General features: G+C 37.8%; 1 protein-coding gene across 6 annotated transcripts in view; it reads left to right on the top strand.

Annotated features, from left to right (window-relative positions):
* The window catches only part of Mgtor (nuclear basket protein megator), a 139,129-nt gene that overhangs the window by 56,896 nt on the left and 61,146 nt on the right, over window positions 1–21,087 (top strand). For all 6 annotated transcript variants that reach the window (XR_014129185.1, XR_014129184.1, XM_081746301.1 and 3 more), the window contains exons 15-19: window positions 291–783; window positions 3,210–3,411; window positions 6,571–7,369; window positions 10,614–11,201; window positions 15,813–16,001. Coding sequence is in view for 4 of the 6 variants with exons in the window: in XM_081746301.1 (XP_081602427.1) it covers window positions 291–783; window positions 3,210–3,411; window positions 6,571–7,369; window positions 10,614–11,201; window positions 15,813–16,001 (2,271 nt within the window). In the remaining 2 variants the exon portion in view is untranslated. The remainder of the gene's footprint in view (window positions 1–290; window positions 784–3,209; window positions 3,412–6,570; window positions 7,370–10,613; window positions 11,202–15,812; window positions 16,002–21,087) is intronic.

Below are 21,087 nucleotides of genomic sequence, written 5' to 3'. Positions count from 1 at the left end.
GCTGGCATGTTAAAACCACGTTCATCACTTACCCGACTCAAAATTAAAGTGTACGGCGCTGCCAAGCAGTAACATTAGATATTACGTGTGATAAACAGTGAAGAAATCGTCCTGGGATAAACACAATACATTTACGACTGTTTCCAACTAAAGTTTGTATGCATTTTTGCGTTATTCTTAAGCTTTGCATATGAGTGTAATATCAAACATTTGTGCATTTTACTTTTTTAAATTAATTAATTAATTACTGTATATTTGATAGCTTGCATATTAATTTTTTGTTGTTGTAGGAAGCGTTATCAGCCCAGAGCAAGCTGGCCAAGGCTGAAACAATGGTGGAGAGCCTGACTCAAGAGCGTCAGTCACTTCGGGAATCGCAGGCGCGACTTTTAGCTGAGAGAGAACTTCTACAGAAGGAGAGGCATAGTCAGGCGTTGGTGCTTGAGAATCTCAAGGCCATTCGGAATAACATGGAGAAGTCTGATTGTGAAGTCCGAATGAGGTTAGAAAACCGTGTGGATGATCTACAGCGCGAGTGTGCTGCTATGCGTCGTCGCCTTCAAGAAGAACAAGACAGGTTCCATAGTTCATCGGAGCAAATGAAGAAGGAATTGACCGCAGCGAATAAACAGTACATGGAAGAGAAAGTATGCCGTGAGAATCTGCAGGAAGTTCTACAGCAAACGAAGCAAGAACTCAAGATATGTCAAGAGCAGCTGGAAGAGACTAAAGTACAACTTCAAAAGAAGTCAACTGGAGAACTGCTATTGGAAAAACTAACAGGTATTTCTAGTAACCGTATGGAAAGAACAAATATTCATAATAAATGGAAATATATATTGTTTACTTTGGTGTTGGAGCATTATGGGTGCTATATTTCAGAACCTTTGCTTATTCTTGTAGATTACTCCTTGAATCGCTACTTAAATCGAAATTAAGTAGATTAGTTAGCCTATTAACCTCTTCCGAAAATTGATAAACTGTACACAGAACATTTTATTCTTCACAGAAATTCTTAGAAGAGGATAATAGACGTACTAATCTTACTTCGACTTTAAGTACTGAAGATATTCTTTTTTCCCGCATGAATTAGTCGTGGTTCAAGAGGATTACATGTATAAGCAAACAGTGTGCTTTCTGAAATTTAACATCAAATAGTGCTCCACGAGCAACCCACAGGCAATGTTATATTCAACTCTGCAATTTCATCTTATGATTTTCGCTACATGTGCTGCTAGCCTTCGACAGAGCTTAGTACTAGAATGGTCTAATAAATAAAATGGAATCTTCTACGTAATTATAATCAGGCTTCTTGAATGAAACGCTGTCGCTAGCAGATTTAATATCTTCTTTATCTTTGCATTGCCTAGTCTGTTTCTTTTTCATTGATTTTAAAACTTAAAAAACCTAATAATATAGCATGTTTACACTTGTTTACGTTTCTTTTTCACTAAAAGTGCTACACAATTTACATTAGTGGAAGAAGCAATAAAAGAACGTATTTTTATATTGAGAAAAAAAAAAAAAAATACAAGGTAAGCGAAAAATTTATTGCAATATTTTTATCACGTAAATCGCTTTATGTGTCAGATACAGCAAAACGTTCTTAGCACTCAAGAGGCCATCTTGAAGCACCTTCTGAAGCCATGGTTCGATCACACGCGATACCAGTTCTTACATTACAGCGTGCTCCTTCTCTTGGCTAACGAAGTATCATGAGTGCAGGAAGTGAACCATTAATCAGGATAAGCAATAATCCGAGAATGCGACGTATGCACAATATGTTGAATGTGGCATCAGAAGTTTCGGAAGTTTCAGAAGTTTATTCCAGTTCGTACAAGAGATACGAGGTTTTGCGTTGTCTTGTGCTGCAGAAAGGTTCGCTTTCTGTTCATTGCAGGGTGTTTTTGGCACACAATGACATACGTCCGCTCCAAGTCTTTGCAGTATAATTGAGCATTAATGATTTTACGATTCGAACGAACTTGTAGTGAATTTCCTCCTATAGTTCTACGAGACGCAGAGGATTATCGTCTCGTCGGATGACTAGTGTTTGGCGGTAGGTTTGTGCATCTACTCCTTTAAACCACTAATTACTTATGTTACGATTTCAGAAAAATATTAATGTTTCGTTCCACGTTATTGTACTCGCCTCTGTGCTGCGGAACGTCACGATGATGATACACACTAGCTTGTGAGACATCAAACTCACCTGATAAGCTCCGAGAGTTTGTTGTCGGAATTCTCTATGGCCTGGTGGTGCGCCACATCGGAATCCACTATTTTCGGCCTATTCGACCTCTGCTGATCAAGGAGCAGAGTGGCGATAAATCTTGAAAACTGGGAATTGTCAAGGAATTTTGAGAAATTAGGGAATTTCGATTTGTTAAATAAAAAATTTAATTACATTCAAAGATGAAAATTTTAAGACTTGCTTCATATGTGGTTGAGTGCTTGGCTTTATTTGGTAACTTCGAATTTAGAACGTAAATTCGTTTTCTACTAACGAGGTGCAATAAACGCAAGTTCTGCAGCTGTGCGTAGTAACTTTTGCTTTTCGTTTGTGCAGTGGAATATATTGGTGAATCATCCACAAAATGCACTTGGATCAACGATGCAGTAATCAATTTATTTTCAGCGCACACATAGTAACAGCTTTCTGAGAAAATTATTGCTTTTTTTTTTTTTTTTTTTTTTTTTTACTGTTGGTTTAGCGTGGTTGTTCAAACAGTAGATGCAGGATCGAAAGTGACGAGGTGTTGTAGTCATAGGCGGCCGAAGAAAATTTTCTAGGGGCTATCTCCCAGATTGCTATATTACATTATAATCGTTGTCAGTTTTCTGGGTCTTGTTTTTCCATCAATGGAAAAGTCTGTATGACTAGATATCAGGGAAATTTTTTTAAAAATGTTCTGCAAAACCAAGAAGTTAGGAAATTCTTTCTCGTAATTTTTGTAGCCAACCTGAAGCAAGTTCCGAGCAACCCGGCCGAAATTTATTAAATTTCCGAGTTCGTTACACCATCGTCATTACTGCTGCTAAATTGCACTTTTCAGAGCACAAACTACTTTTGGTGTGTGACAACACGACCCAAACGGTACACGCATGACACTATTGCAAAACTTACGACAAATCCTGGTATTTGATTTAGTTTTTGTTAAAAATTTCCTGCTATAAAATATTTTCATGCGTTGTTATTTTCTTAACAGGAAGACGTGATGAAATGAACCAAGTGAAAGATCTACAGCTAAAATTGGAGGAAAAGAAAGCCGAAGTGAAAGCTTTACAGTCTCAGCTGACGGCTGCGAAGGAGCACGCGAAACAGTATTCTGTGATGGCGGAAGACATTGAACGCCAGTTGAAAGATGTCAATGAAACGACCAAAACATATCAGGAAGACATGGAGAAAAAGTAAGTGCCTTTGAACTTACTATTATTATTATTATTATTATACATGTAATTCTGATTGCTGAAAATATCTGACACTTCCAAACTTTCGGCTCGTTTAAAACCTTGTTCATGGAGAAAAAGCGAAAAAGAAATATAAAGTAACGGATTTACCGTGGTATAGAAAAAAAAAATCTATTTTGGCGGTCAAGCGTCAAGTGGTAGCGCAGCACGCTCTGAAATGGCAGAAAGAGCGAAGGATACTAACTCACGTTAATGTTTTTGTTGTGTCAATACTGCGTATATTGTCTAATTACTGTCCCCCATTTTTTGCTTAAACTGTCAGTGATTCGGGGGCTTAAATCGTCGCTTGATCGTACGGACAGAAGAATATTTAAATTTTGTACCCTTAACTTAAATTTGTACACTCCCAAAAAGTTTCAGATCTTTAAGATGAAACAACTCGACCCAAATACGTTAAATAATTTAGAAGTTAACGCACTGCAAAACGTTATTTCATATGTTTTCATATCGGTAAACTCAATTTTCGATACCACTGCTCTCTAGCAGCCTAAGACTGAACTAGCGATTTTAAAAAGAAGAATATGAAAATATTTTGAATTAACTTATCTTCCAACAAAATTTCTTTAAAATTTTCCTATAACTATTAATTGTACTGTATGACATTTTGAAATCATAGACTGTTTTTGTGCTCACCCTATACAGTATAATGTTTTTCCTCTTCTGGTTAAGTGTAGTACTTCCTGTGTTTTTTCCAGTGCAGTTAGTTTTTTTTTTTTTTTCCTAGAAGCCCTATTTCCATTATAGTTACTAAATGCTACGGAGTCGAAGTCTCCCACTCCTTCAATGCCTGTGTTTGTATCCATATATCCAATGCAGTCAAAACGGCCAGTTTTATTCCAACACGAATCCATATCTTTTGTAACATAAAAAATTATATATTTCTGCTTTGTTGTCGATGAGATTTACTATTCCTCCGGCAAGAAGACTGTTCATGTCCGTAAAACTGAGAGTTCTGTTCCGTAATAATACATATATGTATGCCGGAACAAAAAGATCTACCAGTCCGTTAAGGGGATTTCACTTTTCATTAAGTATATACTTGGTTGCAATATTAGTTTGGTATTACGTAATTTCTACCATGACATTGTCTTTTTCTATAGTGTGTTAGTTTTATATGATTATTTTACAGTAGATTTACAGTAGAGTTGTATTGGTAATGAACTATTTTGTATAAGAGTACATGCGTGAGAGTACGTGGAAACTCATAAGCCAATGAGCGTGAATTAGTTAACGTAGTACTTCGGAACTTAGCAGCAAATCAGCATGCATTAGTTAGTTGATATGGCCATGCTGAGAACATGAGAATTCAGCAGCTAATCAGCGTGCGTTAGTTACATGTAGCTTTATTGTGGCCGTGCTGAGTACGTGGGAACTCAGCAGCTAATCAGCGTGTATCAGTTATTGTGCTGCCAAAATGTCTTGAGCCGTGGCAAAAATGCGAACTAACGCTCACACCCTCACACACCCACGAGCTGAGGCAATAATGGTTCAGCTGTTGCTAAGCGAGAGAAAGCGAGTGGAATTCCTTCAGCCGATAGCAGCGCTTGCAACGGAAGACTAGGGATCAAGTCAATGTGGCATATCTATAGTAGCTTTGCTGTAGCTATGCTGAATGAGTGAAACAGCAAATCAGCGTCCATTAGTTACACGTAGCTTCGTTGTGGCCAATAGAGTAACCTTTAGAAATTACTTGTCACTGTTTACTTCTTCGTACAACAAAAGTTAAATTCTTTTGTTCTATAATTTCATTAGCTTCATAAACAATAAGCCTTGGTGATAGGTTTCAGAAGATGGACAGCAATGAAATGTCTCTCTTCAGTCCATGAAAGCTCTATTGCAATACATTTCATTCAACATTTAGTCACATAATCGGATGATTAACTGCCTTCAGTGTTAACTAGCCCTACCAGCCAAAGATATATAAGTGTTAACAATCAAGTTAAAACACTTCGGCGTACTTCGAGAAAAGTACGACTATACCAGTTGAAAACTGGCCAGAAAGGAACGAAAACCTTTAGAAAACAGGAGTAGTCACAGGGTTAAGGGCTGGAAATAATAATAATAATAGACATATCACTAATGTAGAAATCTGAGTTTATAGAAGTATAAACAGTTTCGTGTTTGAAAACGTCTTGTTTCCATTGTGATTTTAGAAATAGATGAAATATAATTTAAAGAAACAAACAACAAACTATTTATTTTGTGACGTCATTTAAAGACAAGGCTGTTCCCTCAGATGTTTACTGCCATCGGTCACGCTTAGATCTGTTACACAGCTTCCACATAGGGTTAACGTTACTCTGTGGAATTTTTATCCCATAAACGGTCTAGCAAGAGGAAGAGCACATCATCTACAGATACAACAGCCAAGAAGACTGTTGAGTTAGTTACAAAATTATAAACCAGTATAATCGCAGCTTATATCATTGGCAGATGATAGAGTAAAATGATGATATAGTATACCGTACATGATAGAAATCTCCAGTGACTTGCCCAATTTCCTGAGAATAGTGTCAGAGAACAGCGAAGTAATACAGCTAATATATTATTCGATGCAATAAATAGCGGTCCTGGGTTCGATTCCCGGTGGGGACCCAGTCGAAAAAAGTACAACTGCTTTTTCAGGCCAGCTATCTTGTGAGGTTTTTCCTGGGTTTACCTCATTCACACCAGGCGGAATGCCGGGATGGTACCTTATATAATGGTCCCAGGCCGCTTCCTTCCTTAATCCTTGGTTAATCCTTGTCCGGTTTCATCGGACAGTGTGCTCGCCGATGGAGGTCATCCCTCATATACGTGACGGGCTAAATAGCCTTAGATGCCGACAGGTCAGAAATCTAATTCCTAATCCTAATCAATGCATTAAATAAAAAGAATGCGTGTACAAATTGTTATAAATATGCATCTGTTGATAGATTTGTTTTGCCCTACTCAATTGAGAACTGAATGACTGCTACTTGTAAACCGACTTATACCTTACTATATAATAATTTGTAATTGTTAAATGTATATAGTTCTAAACTATATCCTTAGAAAATAGAGAATATAGAATTGTACAATCATTAAATAATAATGGTAAATGCTTGTGCTTACTCATAGGTTGAAGGCCGCGGAAGAAGCACGAACTAGACTGGAGAGTCAGTTGAAGTCTCGTGAACAGGAGCATCAATCTTTCCGGTCGGAAACTGAGAAACTGATGGCCGAATTGGAAAGGCAATTGTCAGACGCGAAATCTGAATTGCAGAGCCTTCAGGAGCAGTTGTCAGAAGCAAAAAGAGATTTAGCGGTGGCACAGACTGATTTAGCTGAAGCCAGCGATAGAATGCGTGCAGCAGAGGACAAGTACGCGCACGAAGTGGTCTTGCATTCAGGGGACATCCAGGCTTTGTCTGCCATCAAGGAGGAGATGATCAAGAGAAGCGACGAGATAGCAGAGCTGAAGATGGCTAAGGAGAACATCGAATCAGCATTCGAAGTAGCAAAAGCTCACTGGGAGACGCAAGAGCAGCACCTGACGAGAGAGGTTGAGGACATGAAGCAGCAAGTGAAGGACCTGACGGAGCAGAATTCCGTCTTACATGACCAATTGGAATCTATGAGTAATCGAATGGCTTCGATGGAAGCGACCCCATCGGCCGACTCTTCACAGACTACAGCTCATGAAGAGGAAGGGAAGACATCTGAACAGCTGATGCAGATCATTAAGTATCTACGACAGGAGAAGAACATTGCTTTGAGTAAATTCGACATTTTACAAGCAGAGAATGCACGGCTGAAGGCCAACCAAGAATTCATGAAGAAACAAGTCGAAGATGCTAAGAAGTGCCTTGAAGATGAGAGAGAGAAATCTGATGTCTCAGTATTAACAGCTACTAAACATGCTGAACTTCTAAGAAAGGTAAAGTTGAGTCAGGATTCATAACAAATATTGTCTTGAAAGAGAGGAATAGGTTTATGATAAATATAGCGATAAGTTTTCCAATCTTTATTCAGTGGCGACTCGTGACAGAAGTTACATCAGTAAACCTTATAGGTGCAAAGTAAAGCAAGAAAACATAATGCACTAATTATTAACTTTTCTTTCCTTAGCTTGTAATGTTAAAATGGTAATTTTTATCCGTGTGACTTCCTTCAAGAGCCCCTATTTCTATTATATACTAATTATTTTGAAAGGGTCAAGCAAAATTTGAAATGTTATGATATTTAGTGTGTGTCTGTCCTGAAATAGGATTTCCCTTATTCTTGATATTAGCAATGATAACTACTTAAAGAATGTAAGAAAGAAATGAAAGTATCGTACATGTGTTTTTCTTATTTCAAAGGATAATAACTTCGATCCCTATAAGAATTCCTGATACGTGTTAAGTTCAGTTTTCCGTGAAGAACGAAGGATCAAATTCATTGCCTATTATCTTAAATTTTTATTCTACATGTTCTGAATTCTTCAATACTCACACACTGCAAAATCACCGAGTTGTTAATGAATTATATACTGATTCACTCCAAACTACCAAATTTTAATGTGAAAGTCTTATTTTGTAACGAAGAGCGTGTAATTAAACTCGAATCACACACATTCGATTTGAATTTAATTAACACGCTGTACCGTACATAGTAAGACTTTTCATTTTTAAAATCCAAAGTTTTGAAAGAGTAAGTGCATGAATATAGTAAATAATTCGTTAACAATTTAGTGTAAATGATTTTGCAGTGTGTGAGCATTGACGAATTCAGGACATGGGACTGAAAAATTCAAGATGTAGGTAACAAATTTGGGGCTTTTTTTTTCTTCAAGAAAAAGTGGAGTTGAAAAATACTAGGAATTCTTACAAGTGTCGGAAAGAAAGGAAAACATACAGACAGTACGTAAATTATTTTGCTTTTATTAATGTAAGGGACACTTCCATGTTCTTGAAGACAAATATTATGAGTAATCATCTGCAAGGTTTCAGTCTAATTCGTAATACCTATCTTAAGGGAAAATGAAGGAGAGGGGGAAGTGTTATAAATGATGAACTCCGTAGTTGATCTAAGATTAACCCTCGCACTACCAACGTTTGGGAGGGGGTACTTTGTGCCCATCATAGTGTGTTTTTTTTTTATGATTACTCTACTAATTGTTTCTTTAAAATTGTAGAAATAAAGTTATTGCTCAATATGTTTAGCTGAAGCATGTACACTCATGTCCAAAATGATTGTCGCATATCTATAATTGTCTTCTTGTCAGAATATAATTTGATAATGATTTTGCAGGATACTTTTAATACTGATACTATGTGTATAATCGAGAAAATGTATAAAGGAAAAGAATAATAAACATGAAAATTAGAATGACTAAAACAAAAAGTTGCTAAATCGACAAGAAAGTTTTATTTTCGTTTTATTGTTCTTATTTACTGCTCTTTTGACATGAAATTTTCAACATACGTGTCTTTGTCGATTATACACATACTAACATTATAACAAATACCGGGAGAATTCGTTATCAAATTACATTCCTACAAAAACATAATTATTGACATGCGACAATAATTTTGGACATGAGTGTACCTTATGGTGGTGCAGATTAAAGTTAGTGTATCTCCTAAGTTTGCTATTTTAAGTTGCTAGTCACAAAGTATCCTTCCGTTGGTAGATGTGACTGACATGGCAGTATAATAAGTAGTTGTATGTCGCCTTTTCTGAATTTGGCAGTTAACCTTATGCCGTATATTGTTCAGTTACTGGATTAATGTGTCTCCTAAATTTGCTGTTTTAAGTTGCTAGGCACAAAGTACTCCCCCCTTCTCCGTTTCTAGGAGATGTGACTGATATTTAAAGTGTCACTCCTAATGGCTGTATAATAAATACCTATTAATCTTATTTCGTGTATTGTTCACTTTCGTGTACAGTCCTCTCTGTCGATTTTTGAGAGAGTTTGGAATTTGTTTCTTTTGCGAGATATATTTAATTTTAACAGGTGGGTACAAAATAACCCCACTTCTTGGTAAGTCTGCGTTACAAAAAAATACTTAGGTAGTGCGAGGATTAAAAGTTTACTATAGGAACAGTTTTAAAGCTAAGCAGATATCATTGCAGACACAAACACAGACCTAGTTTTTTTCCTCCCTTTTTCCCTCCAATTTTAAGACTTAATAAATACTAAAATATTAATGATAATCTCTTATTAGAGTGAACAGTGTGAATTCTAGAAATTACAGAAATTATTGTAGGGGTTCTCTTTATATAAGTTCGGTCATTATAATTTGTAAACGTACCTTTTTTTTTTAAAATTTATTGTATCTGATATTTAATGTTTTATTAACTGTACTGTTCCCTGACAGCTTGAGTAAAATTCTAGGAAGCGAGATGAATTGCACGTGAGTTGCCATGATCTACTTACAAAGGTGTCTGGAGGTATTGAAACAATATAATTAATGTAACATTAAATATTAGACGATATAAATAAGAAAGTATGTTTACAAAGTAATAATACGCATAAATTCATATCCTTAAATAACTATTCATTGTTATTTATTTATTTTCGTTCTGCATTTGATTTTTCCGTGAAATAGGAAGGATGCTATATACTGTACGACTTCAACTGAACGCGTCTGATTGGAATCAAACGTGGCCTAACGTTGATCTGCTGTATGAGTACGAAATATTTTCTACGGGATTTTTGTTTCCGAATTAGGCTGTCATATTTTGAGCACCGTTTTCGAAAACAAGCAACAAATAAATAATAAAAGAAATAATTAAAACACACTCCGATGTCACCCGGTCGGGATCAAATTTGGGATCGTGGTCGACATTGACGTGCTGTTTATAAGCTTGTGAAACATTTTGTTTTCCCAGTTACAGGTAATCAGGTTTCGAATCAGAGTTTCGAGAACAAAACTTAAACGGAACTTAGTCGATTGTGATCAGATTTACCTTGACCTTATATAAAAACATGCGAAATATTATGACGTGAGGCGTCCTATTCCTAAGTTATGCACAATCAAAACTATTAATCGTTTTCATTAGGCACAAATAATGTAATAAACGCAGTTGATCGAAAAGGGAATCAAATGAAGGACGACTGAGCATATTTCACTAGAATCAGCCCTACGTTAATTTATTTGTCGCAAAATTCAGTAAGGTCTTGTTTCTAATTTCAGGTGGAGACACTGAATGCTCTGACTGATAGTAATCGTGTTTTGCGAGAAGAGCGTGATCAGTTCTTTACAGAAGCCAATGAACTTCGTATTCGCGTGGAGAAGTTGGAAGAGGAGCTTGGTCCTCTTCAAGAAAAGAGCCGTGAGCTGGCTTTGAAAGTGGACACTTTGACTTATGATAACCAGCTGCTTCGAGGCGAAGCCACTCGATGGCGAAATAGGGCTAATGTTCTTATTGAGAGGTCGAACCGCTTAAGCCCCGAAGATTACAAGAAGCTCCAACAAGAAAGGGACAACCTGCAGAAACAGTTGACTGCTGAGAAGGAGAACAGCCATAGGTTGCAGGAGGAGAAGAACCGCACTCAGCAGATGAAGGAGCAGTTGGAGCAGCAGCTCAGTGGCCAGGTGGAGTTGGTGAAGAAATATCAGGACGAAATTCTGAAACAGCAGCAACAAACAACCAAAGTACAGCAGGAATCGAATGCCATGAAGAACTTGGTAGCCAAGAAGAACGAAGAATTGTCTAAGTTAGCAGAAGAGATAGCAGCGAAAGAGACCCAACTTACTGACGTTAGAAGTAAAGAAATTCAGGTAAGATAATTCAGCTGTTAACTCCTAATATAATGTCCCGCGATTATGTCTTTTAGGCTAACGGAGACGGATGTTTAATTAGAGTGGTGGAATGGGTGTGTGGGAGAAAATGGGCAACCACAAGAAAACGTACGGTTACTGTACTGTACATCACACTCGTATAAGTCCTGCTGATGTAGTAGCTAGCCCACGCAACTTCGGTACACGGGGACCCCAGGTTGAAGACCATCGAAATTTGATCGCATTTCAGCGATTCAGATTTCATCTAAACTGTAAGTTCACAGTTGATATAGCTTTTGTGTTGAAAAGGGACACTAAACTTCTAGTAGCCTCAGTCTAAAGACAGCCACTTGCTCACAACGGGAAGCCACTGTTTCAGGGAAAGAAGGAAAGAAAAAGGATCATTGACAAAGATTTGGTAACAGTTTGGGTTCAGTTTATTGTATCAGTTAGTTTTCAAGGGAAAGATAAATCAAACAGCGCAGTATGAAAAGAAAGCGCACACAGGGGGTGGCTTCCCTTTGTGAGCAAGTCTTTGGACCGAGGCTACTATAATAAGCAGCAACAACTAACTCATGGTCTAGGATAACTGGGACCCTTCACACTACAAGTAAGCACACAACCACTGAGGTGATCAATTTCATGGTGATTGCATATGTAACTATTGTTTTAGTCTTTTATTTTGATACCTGTACAAACAAATATGAGTGCCGTTCAGTTCATATTTCAAAGTAATCGTATTTGGTATCATTTTGCAATTAAAGCTACTTTTCATTTCGTTCACCATTTTGTATTTCTGTTAGTTTAAGGAAAGAATTAAAAAAAATAAAAAATAAAATAAAATAAAATAAAAGGCACCATATATCGTACGCGACCTTTAACCGTAAACCTTGATTTGCTTAGTATGCTTCCTCTCAGGTCAGCCATCTTTCGATTGATTTGAACAGCTTCCCACTCTTTCATGTCCTGAGCCATTCATTTTTATGTAGTTTTTCTTCTCTACATGTTGTATTGTTCGGTCCGTATATTTCAATCGTTGCCTCTTGGGTATTTTTCTTTTAGCCATTTCCTGTAGAGCACCTATAGCGTATTTCTCTGTGTCTCATAATGCGTTTAATTATCCCATTTCTTCTTTACGAAATATTCTTTAATATTTTTTTCTATTATTTCTAATACTCTTTCGTTTGATACCTTGTTTACTCGTCTAATTTTCAACATTCTTCAAGACAACCACATTTCCATAGTTTCCATTTTCAGTTCTTCTTCTAGAGCACATGCCTTTTATCTATACACATATTTTCATCAGCTTTCTCTTGAGTTTTTGATATTTCCGATTACCAGCTTTTGTTTTTCTCGAATGCCTTCTTCACCTGATATGTGAGGACGATTATAAAGTTTTTCATTTTTCCAACTACAAGCATAAAACCATGTAGTTGTTTCGCTAATGTTTCATTAGGTAAGGAGGTGCAAAAATCACTTAAAAAAATACTGTAATCGAGAAACATTAGGTCAGTGGTTTCCAATCTTGTTTACCTCGCGGCCCTTGGGCGAGTACCGCAAACTCCAGGCCCCTTTCATGAACACCACATACCTCGTGCCTTCCCCTTTATCGCTCGTTGATCTGACCTCTTTTGCGATTTGAGGTGTAGCATTATATTCTTAAATCTTAAATTACAATAATCATCTCAGCAATTAATATTTATTTCCAGCAAATCTGCATAGTACTGTGGTCTGTTTTTGTTCTAACTGGAATCACAGTTCTTACTCAAGAGTTATTTTGTGTTTGTACAGTATTTAATTTAGCGCCTCCCTGTCACGACTTTCGTAATGTTTGTAATTACCAACGTAGTTTAGTTCTGTCAGTAGCTTGCAGGGGCACGGTGGCTCACTGGTAGAGCGCTTACCTCTGGTTCGATCCCCGGTCAAGTTCGTAGGAAAGAACATTATGTCCGTAGGTTTTCTTGGGATACTCCCGTGTTCCTTCCACAGTATCATTCCATCAATTCTTCTGTCATCATTCACTTGCCTTAATCATTAGTTTCTCTTAGCCTAAAGGTCCTAATTGTGGGACGATAAACCGAAAGTATTTTACTTCATTTCGTCAGTAGCTTGCGCCTCCTTCCTCCACCCCTCAGATTGGGAAGCACTTTATTTAGGCAGTACCATTGGGCTTCTTGAGCCATGAAACTAATGAAATCTTGTTAACTATGATAAAGCATTTGGAATGGTCTCAGAATTTCATTAAATGTAAATGTAAAGTGTCTTGTGGGAGTAACAGAGAACGCGGCTACATTGGTATAGTAAAATCGGTCGAACCGTCCCCAGGCGGCTACAAAGGAAGCGGAACACAATTGAAGGAAACCGCGTGTTTCTTTGTTACATGGGAGGGATAATTCAACATGTCCTTCCAGTTCAGGGTGGCCTGCCAGTTGACCTGCTGAAAAAGAAAGCTATGTTGCTATTTTCACCCTCTTGCTTACTGATTCTTCAGTAATCTTCGCAGAAAGACAGATTTATCTAGTTTTTTCGTTACTTTTGTTTTCATTGCATCCTCCTCCTTCCGTCTCCTTTAGCTTGAAGGGCATAATTCTGGGGCGTTAAACTGAAATATTTCATTTAATTTGAATTCGTTGTAATGAAGAGAAAAAAGAAATCAATAATTAGTTTCATTGTATGTGCTTATATTACTCTTAAATATAGCATATTGTTAATATTATGTAACTTCCATAACGATAACGCTTGTACGAACCAAACATGTTCAGTGGTTCGCCCCTGTCCTTAACCCCCCCTTTGCAAGGCAGTGCCGCAAAAGCCCGATGAGAAAAAAATACAGTCTTTCTTTGCCACTCCCAGAAATCCGTCCTTGACCGCCCCTGTCCATACTATTATATTGAATTCCTTTAAAGAATTCACCTAATTATTATTATTATTATTATTATTATTATTATTATTATTATTATTATTATTATTATTATTATTATTATTATTATATAATGTATCCATCGATAATAAAAGTTCAGCGATGGCAACAACGTATTACTTCGAGACCGAACACGTGCCGTTTATGGCTTATTTGGAGTGTTATTTTTGAGGGCGTTTAGGGTAAATTTTCTGCTTGAGTACAAAGGAAGCCGGTTTGGGGACCAATAGAACGTCCCGACTATAGTTTTGTTAGAGAAGTAATAAAAATAAATAACAGATTTCATTTAACGTATATTGTACAAAATACCGTACTTAAGCGATTCTAAGACGTACTTTCTTGTTGAATTTTTTGCTTCCAAAATCAAGGTGCGTCTTCGATTGAGTTATGCAAATTTAGGCCAGATTAGATGGAGTTTTGCCAAAAATTGCTAATCCCGTAAAGAATGTGTATTTTGTGTGTACGGACAGAATGCAGAACTAAAATCATGCATTTTACGCGAAATAAATAAATAAAACTTTAAAATTAGCCTGCAAACGAGTGGTAAATGAAAGAGATGAATCATTCTTGTGAATTTAAGATAGCGGAGATTGTTCATTCCCCTCCCACATACCATGACTAGTGTCTTCCTCCGTTTAAAGAGCACAGACCCAATTGAGTCACACGTTTTGAAGCACGACAATTGATAAAAAAATGAGTTTAAAAACTCTGCAAATCAGGAAGTTGGAGGCACAAAACATACTGGTATAATATAATAATATGATACCGGTAATGGATTGCCATAAAACTGACGCAAGCAAGTGTACCGTAATTGCATTAGGAAAAAAAAGTACCAGCGGATACACATGAGTATACCTTAAATTCCAGCAGTAAGTTCAATGTTTCTTTGTTTTCCCATAACATTATTTGTTTTCCCATGTCTAGTAATCTATTTATTTATTTATTTATTTATTTATTTATTTATTTATTTATTTATTTATTTTATCTTATTTTATTTTATTTATTTAAAATCAATACAGTGTAGGTTTTTTATTTTCGTCAATCATTTTCATCATGCATTCGAGGATTTTTTTAAAAAAAATTCCTTCAAACATTAGGGGTGTGTCTTATATTTGAGAGGGTCTTAGATTCGCGTAAATGCGGTAGATAAAATGAGTATTTGCGTGATTATTGACATATCAGCTATACTTTGGCCATGTTGTATATTGCGCTGTCCTCATTTTCAGGGTTGAATCTTCTACTTATAGGTAAGTGCAAGTCCTGTAGATGATAATTTCGCAGTTTGTTGAAATAATTCTGTATGTACTAAGCTCAAGAGAGCTAATGAATCCAGTTTACTTTGCTTTCATATGACACTATAAATATGATCCGAATTTTGTGAAAGAACTTACGCCTTTTAGACACGAATCATATTTGCAACTCCAACGGTATGCTGCTGCTATAAAATTATGATGTCCCATTGTTTGTCAAAGACCTCTTTTATCTGAATTTAAACCAGGTTGTTTACTCTTAGTATAAAATGATTCTAAGACTAATCTTTCAAGATAAGATGACGGGCACAGTTAAAGTAGTAGCCGAACAATGTTGACAAATCTATCACAAAAATACAAAGAAACAAATGTATTAAGGGGTATAAAAATGTGTAATTATTTGAAACAAACAGGGAATGTATTTTTTTTTCCCCGTTTCAGATAAGGAAGATCGCAAGAAAGTATAAACTACAGTATGAGGAGCTAGTAAAGGCCGCAGAGGATGAGAAGAAGTCAGCGGAGGCTCAGCAAGAGGGAGCTGCGGACGCTGAGGGTCGAAAGGAGCTCGAGCAGAAGCTGCAAGAGGCAGAAGCCCGACATTCCGATAAACTGAAGGAATTGAGTGATCAGGTAACGTTTAATAGTCGCATTTTACTATTTTATGGAAGGTGGTTAATGCATTTATTTATTTATTTTTAAAAAAGCAAGTGCATGTTATCGGCAAAGACTAAAGCATTTATTATTGTGGTTTTATTTTCGCTTTTGTTAAGCAGTCTGTTTGATTTTGTTGTTCCTTCGTATTATAACAATCCTATAACAGTACCCTAAGGGGAATTATATTAAAATACTCTGTCATACAGGAGATTAATTTAAATTGCTTAAATTAGAAACATACTCATAACTCATGAAGTGCGCATCAGAAGACGAAACATTGGATTTTGTATTTTATTACAAAAAGGGTGATGATGAGTTAATGATATGTTGTTTTGGAGATTCGGGATGTTTGTCAGAATAATTGACTGAATTTAATAGCCGATCAACTCTTTGACCTGAGGGGTCTCGGTATAGATCGGTAGTCTCATTAGCTGAAGGCTAATAGCTGAGACTTAAAGAAATAAATATGCCAATGCAAGGCTATGTGTAGTTAATAGAAATTTAGCTTCCTTTTTCCTCAAAAGAATCTTTAAGAACGTTAAAAGACGTTTTTGCTTACACACGTGCATTTAGCTTGCTGATGTCCATAGACACAGGAACAGGTTAAGCACTGTAACTAGATTACTATTTTAACGATGCACTGTTACACTAGAAGAAGCATGGTGTCGACTGCCGAAGTCCTTAGATAGAACCCGCCGGAGATGTCCCTTTTCTTTGGGCGCTGGCTTGCAGACTTGACGTTCCGGTCGCTGCTCGGCTCTGGACGCTGAAGTCCTGTGTTCGTTCCTGCTTGTGGCTGTCTCTGAAATGTCTCCTCTTAGGATCTGGACTCGGAAGCCCGACGTCTTACCTGGAGGTCGCCTTGAATTGGACGTCATCTGAGACTAGGACTCTGACCAACTTAGCTTCGCTGACTTCTGGGCGTCGAACTCAACATCAATGATGCTGGGCGTCGTGGTCCATCGAGGTTACGCTGCACAGAGTGAGGTGTATACAGGGTTTGTCCGGAAAGTAATAGGACTGAGTCGATTTAAAAAAAAATTATTAAGCCAATCGTTACAATTCTTTAAAAACTTTCAAAATAGGTTCCTTCTGCGTCGATGCAGCGCTGCCAGCGCGATTTCCAAGCATTGAAGGCGTCACGGGAGTCATTCTCCGGAATAGCCTTAAGAGGCGCGGTGCAAGCTGCTTGGATCCCCTCTGTCGTCTCAAAATCTTGCCTTTCATCGGGCGTTTCAGGAGAGAAAACAAAAAGAAGTCCGGGGGGCCACATCTGGGCTGTAGGGCGGCTGCGGAAGCGTTGGGATGCCGGCCTTGGTCAGGTAGCTGTTCACAAGAAAGGCGGTGTGAGCCGGGGCGTTGTCGTGGTGCAGCTTCCAGTCGGCTTCGATGTCTGGTTGGACCCGATTGACCCTTCGTTTGAGTCTCTTGAGCACTTCCACGTAAAACTTGGCGTTGACGGTTTGTCCAGGAGGAACAAATTCATGGTGGACGAAGCCTTTGATGTCAAAAAAGACAATGAGCATCGTTTTCACTTTGGATTTGCTCATTCTTCCCTTTTTTGGGCGAGGAGACGCCGGCGTGTGCTACTCGGAAGATTGCCTCTTTGTCTCGGGATCATACTCAAAGATCCATGATTCGTCACCTGTGATTACGTTATTCAAAAATTGGGGGTTACTTTCACACATGTTCAAATTTTCTTGGCAGAATTCCACTTGCCGCAATTTCTGGTCGTCAGTGAGCACTTTTGGGACAATCTTCGCGCACACCTTGCGCATGTTCAAATGCTCCGTCATAATTTCATGAACCACAGTTTTTGGTAAATTTAACATCTGGGCAATTAAACGAATACTTAGTCGATGGTCTGAGTTCAAAACTTCGCGCACACGGGTCACATTGTCGGTGTTTGTCGAAGTCGAAGGTCTTCCAGCACAGTCTTCATCGGCGACCTCTTCCCGGGCCTCCGAGAAGGCCTTGTGCCACCGAAACACACCACTTCTTGTTAAAGCATCATCTGGGTAAGCCTGCTTGATCATATAAAACGTCTCTGTCGCAGACTTACCTAGTTTAGCACAGAAGTTAATCTCGTACCTCTGCTCTAACGAACGCTGCATTTTCGGCTTGCACCACTCACAGAAACACGTCGTGCGAAAAAGCCTGTCCTGACTCTCCGTGTGCTCGGAGACGACTGACCAGCCGCTCGTTCGTTAGCTAGGAACGCCCTCTACCGGATCCAGTCGGTGCGCGCACGCTCCGAAGTACAGTCATGGCGGAATAAAATCAGTGCTATTACTTCCCGGACAAACCCTGTACACTCAAGAATGTATAAAGAATGAACAACTGAACTTTCTAACCGGTAATTTTTACACGGGGTAGTTTCCCTGTGTACTAGGCTGAATGTTCAATTATAACGAAGGGAAACGGAAAGTATGGTTTTGTAGGACATCCGCGTATCTGTTGTTGAATTTAGACTTGTGTTTCTTGAATAACTCTTCTATTCTGAAATAACAATATTGTCCGGATGTTCTTCCTCTTTTCTCTGAAGAAGTACTACTTTCTTAATAATAAAATTACTTTGCACAAACATATAATTCAGGCCATTCCGGCTGTATGTTTGCTACAGTATATAGTTCACATGTTGAAATTACAGTTTAATGTGAATAAATTTGTTGTATATGTTGTGATCAACTGAAACCCGATTACAGACAGTATCTGCAAAAGTTTATGATATTTAACTAATCTTTATGGACTGTGTAAGCACATCCATGGTGAGCGTGTCACAATATTTGTGCTTTAGAAGAAGGCACCATAAATATTTGAATGTTTGTCACATTGTGTGATTAATCTACAAATGCTGTTCATGCAAAATTTGGAAGGTTGACGTTCGAACCATTCACGACGGTGGCCTTCACCTGTCAACTGAGTTAAATATCTGATCTTTCAACGCAATACGAAACAAGAAGTCATCCCTTTCCAACTGGTAGCGCGACAGATGTTCAAGGAAACACGCCATACGCTCTAACTTTTGTTTCTCTGTCAACATACCCCGGAGTTCCAGAGTTTTCTGGGCAGTATCGTAACTTACGTCGAACTGTTTCGCTATGGATCGAGTGCGCAGGCGTCTATTCTCACGAATAACTTCAGTGTTAACAATGTGAGCTTGACCAGGACGGAAATAATCAATTGTTCCGGGACGTCCTTCGCGAAACACACTTAACCACTCGACTATATTGTTTTCGATACGCATGTGACGTCCCATAGACGTCCTTCATCTGACGAAACACTTCAATTGGCTGACATTATTCAACAGTGAGCAACTATATGATCTTGTGTGGACATGTGGATAGGGAACGCTTTTTTCAACGGTGTTTCTTGCAACCACAAAAACAGGAAACCGTTATAACGTTTACTCCATAGGATGGTAAGCCAAAGAGAGCAAACATTACATTAGATAGTCGTAAATAAAATTTTTGCCCGAGCGTTGACGATGAAACAAGTTATTACAAGCAATAGCTCCTTTCAACGCCAACTACACATAAGCAAAGATTCCAAATACAACATTTAAATATGCTTACACGCTAAAGATTCAGCATTATATTTTTCGAAAGATAATAAACACCACAAACAATAAATAAGAATTATTTTCGGTACCACGCACATAAACTGATTACCACGAGGCATGAGGAGATAACATGCAAATCACAATCAATACGCACAAATGGACTTAAAATTTTAATAAATAACCATACTTACATCACCTGATATTAGGTATTGGATATTACAATAAAATTGCGTATCGATGCTTTTTATCTAGTAAAATATAAACTGATAGACGAATGTTAAATTACATTAGTATGTGATCGTGTTCTGCAGCAAGGTACTTGAATTGTTACATCTTCCTTGTTTCGGCGCCAAGTAGTGCTGCCTACCGCCAATTCTCTTTAGTTCTCGCTGTTCGCGTGAGTTTCTCGTGCTGGATGACGTAAGTGCGGACAGAACTGTGATTGGCTAAAGAAACACTGGCCAAGGTTACGCCAGTCGCCTGCATCCTCTGAGCAAGAAAACACACACAGAGAAACATAATCTGCTTGCAAGTGACAATCCTTTTAAAATAAAAGAGAATTAAACTGCTTGAGCTGCATACAGCCAAAATAATGTCCAAATGAGTTTATGACACCGTTATTTCTACTGGACGTGAACAAGGACATATGTTGTGATATACTAATACAACTACACATTTCCTGTCATTGCACCATGTTGTAGTCAGTCAACGAATAAGTTTCAGTTGATCACACCGTATACGAGGGTATGTCGGAAAATATCCCCTGGTGGCTATGGGCAGAGGTGTTTATGCAAGACATATAATAAGAAAGTAAAGAAGGAAGCTTGCTTTATTTTTCCACAAAAGAACCAATAACATTGATGCATTTGTCCATACTACTGTGCAAAATGTAGAAACTTCTCGGAAAAAATGACTGTTTTGCATGTGCATAAATTTTCTTACGGCTATTTACCGCAGCGACGTCGGAAACTATATGGATTGGAGGTCCTCTTTGATTATTTTTGCATGTCACCTCCTCGTCTTGATGCCAATTGAAGATGAATTTTGACTTAAAACGGCATCGGGATGGTCACTATTAATCTTACACCAGTAATGTCACTGTTCATACTCCCGACTCCGAGAAATATGGATTGGACACGTCTTTGATTACTTTTATATGTTACCCTCTTTCCATATTCCTTGCTTCGAAGACTATTGCGGATAAATTTAGACTTATAGCTCATTGTTTGCAAAATAATTTCCGCTAGAGCCTTGTTCAGTGTTGGAAAGAGATGAAATCGCTGGACGCGAGGTTGGGTGGTTAGTGCTTTAATAAAATTTTATAGGAAGAGAGGAATGTTAATAATGCGTCAGGTTTATTGATTTTTATGTCAGCAAAAAGTATCAGAAAATACTGAAATCATATGAATAAACCACAAAAATTCGAGTTACAAGGCGAGATAGTTCTTACGAATGATGTATGCTATTAGATCTATTAACAAACATCAATGACTTTATTTA

Source organism: Thermobia domestica, chromosome 18 (assembly GCF_964235325.1).
Source record: "Thermobia domestica chromosome 18, izTheDome1.hap1.1, whole genome shotgun sequence".
In the NCBI taxonomy this organism is placed as follows: domain Eukaryota; kingdom Metazoa; phylum Arthropoda; class Insecta; order Zygentoma; family Lepismatidae; genus Thermobia; species Thermobia domestica.
This window is presented reverse-complemented; position numbering and strand designations above follow the sequence as displayed.